General features: G+C 37.4%; 1 protein-coding gene across 1 annotated transcript; it reads right to left on the bottom strand.

Moving 5' to 3' along the window:
- Positions 1–889: 889 nt before the first annotated feature.
- Positions 890–4287, bottom strand: LOC145617743 (heat stress transcription factor A-3-like). The gene is made up of 2 exons (XM_081672494.1): positions 3550–4287; positions 890–2108 (listed from the first exon to the last, which is right to left on the bottom strand). The coding sequence occupies exons 1-2, from the start codon at positions 4018–4020 to the stop codon at positions 1011–1013; spliced, it is 1569 nt and encodes a 522-aa protein (XP_081528620.1). The 5' UTR covers positions 4021–4287; the 3' UTR covers positions 890–1010.
- Positions 4288–4944: the final 657 nt, after the last annotated feature.

The raw sequence follows: 4944 nt of genomic DNA, 5'->3' as shown, positions 1-4944 counted from the left end.
TCTGCTTTCTAATAAGAAGCTTGTCGTGAACTTGTGAGGCTTTATTTCTGAGCAAAAATGTTGCTTTGAATGGTGGAAGTTTGATACATTATAAATGTATCCTAATCTTTTTTTACTGACAGACATCAGAGGTATGTACAAGACATTATTTCCCAAATCCATTCAAGTGTGATAGCCGAAAACCAATTGACATGGATAAGAATGATACACCTTTTAAGCAGGAAGCAGGGAGCCTAACTTATAATGCTTTTATGTACTAGTTGGCACGACGTCTATATATATCAGGTATAAAGCTTGATATCAACTTTCTCTCCATCACTTGTTACAAAGTAGCTTATATACTCTCTTAAGGTAAGATGTAAGAATACTTTCTATAAGAAGCACAAAAGTTGAGGGAATTTTTTTAGCACAATGAGCAGAGATTTTAGGGGTGAATGTAGGTTAGGGAAATCATCAGTGTTCCAAAATTATCAGTTCTCTCATTTGTTTCGACCTCTAGAGAGATAAGAAGCTATATCAAAACAAGCTATGTACAGGTTGCATGCATGCTAAATGACTATATTACTTGGGTTATATCATAATACTAATCAAGAAATTCATATGAAAATATGAAAGATGCTTACCAGATCTTGCTTCTTCTTTAGTCGGTTGTAAGAAGTACCTACCACATCGCCTGGTTACATTGCTGCACATGTCTACCTGCAACGAACATTCATAACTTAAAAACTTTAAGCTGTTAGCAAAGAAATTTCCTGCAGGAGATACAGTCATTAGCCAAAAACTTAATGAAGAACCATCAAATATGTATCAGCAAACAGATGGGGATAATACCCACATCCATTGTGGATAATGAAATAAGTTTAAAGAAAGAAATTTGGAGAAATTGAAGCTAAAATCAATCAAACAAATTTATAGATAAAATGATGGAATCACTCGTTCAATCAATTATGTACTAATCTAAACCTAAAAACACTATAGGGCTGCACTCGCATTGAGCTAACAAGTGCAACCTATGAATTAGTCCTAGGAATATCATCTTTCGACTCGAAACCTTGATTCTCAGGGTGGCCAGGAGAAGAATCATCATCCAGCCAATTTTCAATTCCTGTACCTCCTGCCTGAAGAGAGCCTAAATCAAAGACATCTGAAAACTCGCCTGGACAAGAAGTTCCTACATCCGGAATATCATAACTGGCAACGTTGCCCCAAAATGCAGGACTAGAGCTTGAAACATCTGTGCTGAGATCAAACCCCATACTCCAGACCTCCTCCTGCTTGATATTACCAATTGCAGGAGAGGAGAATTCAGGAAACGTTTTCTGTCGGACCAATTCCTCAGGAAATGAAACAAAGTAGTCACTTGCAGCTTCTGATTGAGGAGCAGCCACCTGTTTTCCTCTTGAAAAGGGATCTCCTAACTCAGCACTCGAAAGGCCAGCTCCAACTGAGCTAGGGATATCCATAATATCCTGTGCTGTTGCAGATTCATCCAAAGGAACAGCTTCACTTTGAAAAGGCACACTCAGTGCTCCACTACTTGGCATCCCCATCAAATCTTGCAAGAGATAATCTTGGGCACTTGTCATTGGAATATCAGAAGACGGAAACTCCCTCAATTCTTCAAACTCGGGTTTATATTTGACAATTTGTCCCTCCAGAGATGTACCAGAACTACCTGCTTCTTGATGTGCTTGCTTCAGAAAATTCCTTCTTGTTCTTGGAGAAACAATAGACCTTTGCTCTTTCATTTGCTTCAAACGGTCTACAAATACCGGGTTTTGAAGCACTTTAGCTAAGAATGAAACCATTTGTTTTTGTCTCTGCTCTGAAGCCTGAATCTTATCTTTCACCCTTTCTACATGCTCTGCAGTTCCGCGCTGCTGTTCCTGCAGCTCAACAACCTCTTGCATTAATGCACTCTTCTCTTTCTTTAGTTTCTCAATCTCACTTCCAATTCCAGACTCAGAAGATGATGACCCTCCATAGGAAGTAAGCTGCTGAGATTGAGTGGATTTTCGCCTGTGTATATTCTTCAACAAATGTCTGCTTCCACGCAAAAACCCCACATTCGCAAACTCCCACTTATCAGGATCAACCTTACGAAAACCCTGAAGTAACCAAAAATGTCCACAATTAATACTAAATCATGAGAGGTATTACAACTAGTCCAAATACAAACATCTATTCATGACAAGGTACAGGAATTTCAGTCATACACTGCATCAGTACACTCGACAGTTCAGTCATACACTGCATCAGTACTAGGGGTGAGCGTAGCAGGGTACCCTGTAAAAATATCGGTACCCGGAACCGGAACCTGTTGCAACAGGTTCCTAAAAATAGGAACCGGAACCGGAACCTGTTGCAACAGGTTCCTAAGAATTGGGAACCGGAACCGGAACCTGCAGGTTCCGGTTCCTAAACAGGGTACCCTATTTTTCAAAGTAAGGTTAATAGTTACTTGATAATTGTGACAATTCTATATTTTTAAAAATGGATGTTCACAATAATTAAAGCTTACAACTTTAGTAAACTGCTTCAAATATAACAAACCAACACTAATTATCTAGAATATTCAATACCATATAGGTTTCGGTTTCATGTATCTTATAGGGAACATGTACTAACAGGGTACCCTACAGGTTCTAGGTCCAAAATTTTATTACCCGGAACCGGAACCTGTTGCAACAGGTTCCTAATTTTATTACCCGGAACCGGAACCTGTTCAACAGGTTCCGGGTTTGGAACCTGCGGTTCCGAACAGGTTCCGGTTCCAGATCAGGGTACCCTAAATTTTTGCTCACCCCTAATCAGTACACTGAAACACTCGAAATTTCAGCCATACAATGCATTTCACTCAAAATTTCAGTCATACAATTACTTAATACAACAGGAATACAATAGAACTTCGAATGAAAGAAACAAGTAGAGCAGAACCTGATTCAGTGATTAGCAACAGCAGGCTGACATTCACAATAACCTGACATTCTAATATATCCTGAAATCCTACAGTTATAACATAGAACCCAAGCAACAAGTGTAACACTAACAACATAAAACATACTATATCATTATGCATAAAGCTGAATTAAAGTAATGTAGCAGTAATAACAACTAAAATTTTATTAAAGCCCGGATTCTACCTTGTAATATGGTGAAACTCCAAACTCGAGCAAACAATCAAACCAGTAAATTCATTGTTATATCTGGAAATGCGAAGAACACCACGATCAAGATTCAAGTATGTATGATCCATTTCCAATCATCGCAGAAGCATTTCCTCTTCATTACACATATAGTGATATAGACCAACAAAATATACAACCAAGAACACAATCCACTACAAAAAACATTTATACATTTATCTCAAAATATGTACAACTCTACAACAACCAACCCCACAACATTGCAGCAAAATCAATCCCTTTTACAACCAAAATTACAACTTTTTGAAACTTGATACAAAGTGATGATACATAAAAATTGAACATAACTAAAATAATTAAAAAAGCAGTAGAATAAATAGAAAATATAGGGGGAAATACCCACATAAGTATTGAGCTGACGAACAAAACTGGAAAAGTTATTGTGCTTGAAATTCCGAGGAAGAACAAGTCTAGCAAAATCCACAGGATCCCAAATCACAAAGCTTTCGCCTCGCGAACCCCAAGATATAATCATGTCCAAATTGGGATCTTCAACAAGATCATAAGTCTTGGATAAAAATGGTGGAATTGGAGTACCCTGTAAACACTCTAATGGCTGAGGTTTCTGCTCAATTTCCGACTCCGAAACAAAAACAGGAATCGAAGGAAGAGTAGGAGGAGGTGGAGAAGAAAAACCCTGAAAATTCATATTGATGACATTAGATGATGTCATGGAATCAAACCCAGTTGAGTAAAATGGTTCAGAAAAAACAGAGGACGGGTCGAAAGACGAAGTCGAAGTCGACCCAGATGAAATTGGAGCAGAAGAAGAAATGGGTATTTCTGGGAAAAACATTTTATCATCAGAATCCATGAATTAAGGAGTTGGAAAATGAAAATTATAAAAAAGAAAAAAACAGAGTAAAGAAAATAAATGGAGGAGAGTGAATTTATAGGTAAACATGGAGACTTGCCGACTAAGTAAAAGAGGGGAAAATATCTGAGCAAAGTAAGGCGGTGTGTATGTATGAAGGGGCCACCGCCCTTAAAATTTAGTGGGAATGTTCCTGGAAATGAATGAATGGGATACTGTACTCTGTTTTCTGGGTTTACTGGGAATTTTATTTTTTTCTGGGTTTTAGATGAAGGAAAGGAAAGGTGGGAGATGAAATTGGGACCCAATTTTTTATTTTTTATTTTTATTTTTTGGCAAATTGGCAAATTGGGTGAAAAAGAGTAGATATTTTTTGTGGGGTCAATGTTTAAGGAGAAAAGGGTGAGATGGAGGAGCCAATGGTGGAGTTACACGAGTGATGATGTTGGGAGATTTGCCAATGATGTTCATCTATTGAACGAGTGAGTGTTACTTTGATGTTTTATAAAAAAAAATAAAATAAAATTTGATGGGTTGAAAGGAGGACAAAAGAAAAAACACGGCTCGTCTTAAACCGACATACTACTAGTATCACTGTATCAGTGAAACAGTGTTCACTGTACAGTGTTATGTTACCTAACAATGGAGTAGTCGTTAAAGTAAAAGAATTATCTAGATTTCAAATTTTCAAGTAATCGGACATGTTAATTGGTTCGTTAAGGCCTAGCCGCCTGGATGCCTGGTTTAGATCGGATAAGGTTTTATTATACTCCATATAAATTGATATTTACATTAAAAAAATTTCTCTCCTTTCTCCACCTTCCTCCCTTCAAAACCCTATCCTCCATTATTGAATTTGAGAGGATTCCATCGGTTAATTGGTGAAAAGTCGAAAATCCTTATTTTTTTTTAAAGTATTGTAGG

Source organism: Chenopodium album, chromosome 26, assembly GCF_948465745.1.
Source record: "Chenopodium album chromosome 26, dcCheAlbu1.1, whole genome shotgun sequence".
Taxonomy (NCBI): domain Eukaryota; kingdom Viridiplantae; phylum Streptophyta; class Magnoliopsida; order Caryophyllales; family Amaranthaceae; genus Chenopodium; species Chenopodium album.
Note: the sequence above shows the minus strand (reverse complement) of the source record. Positions and strands in the feature narration are given on the sequence as shown.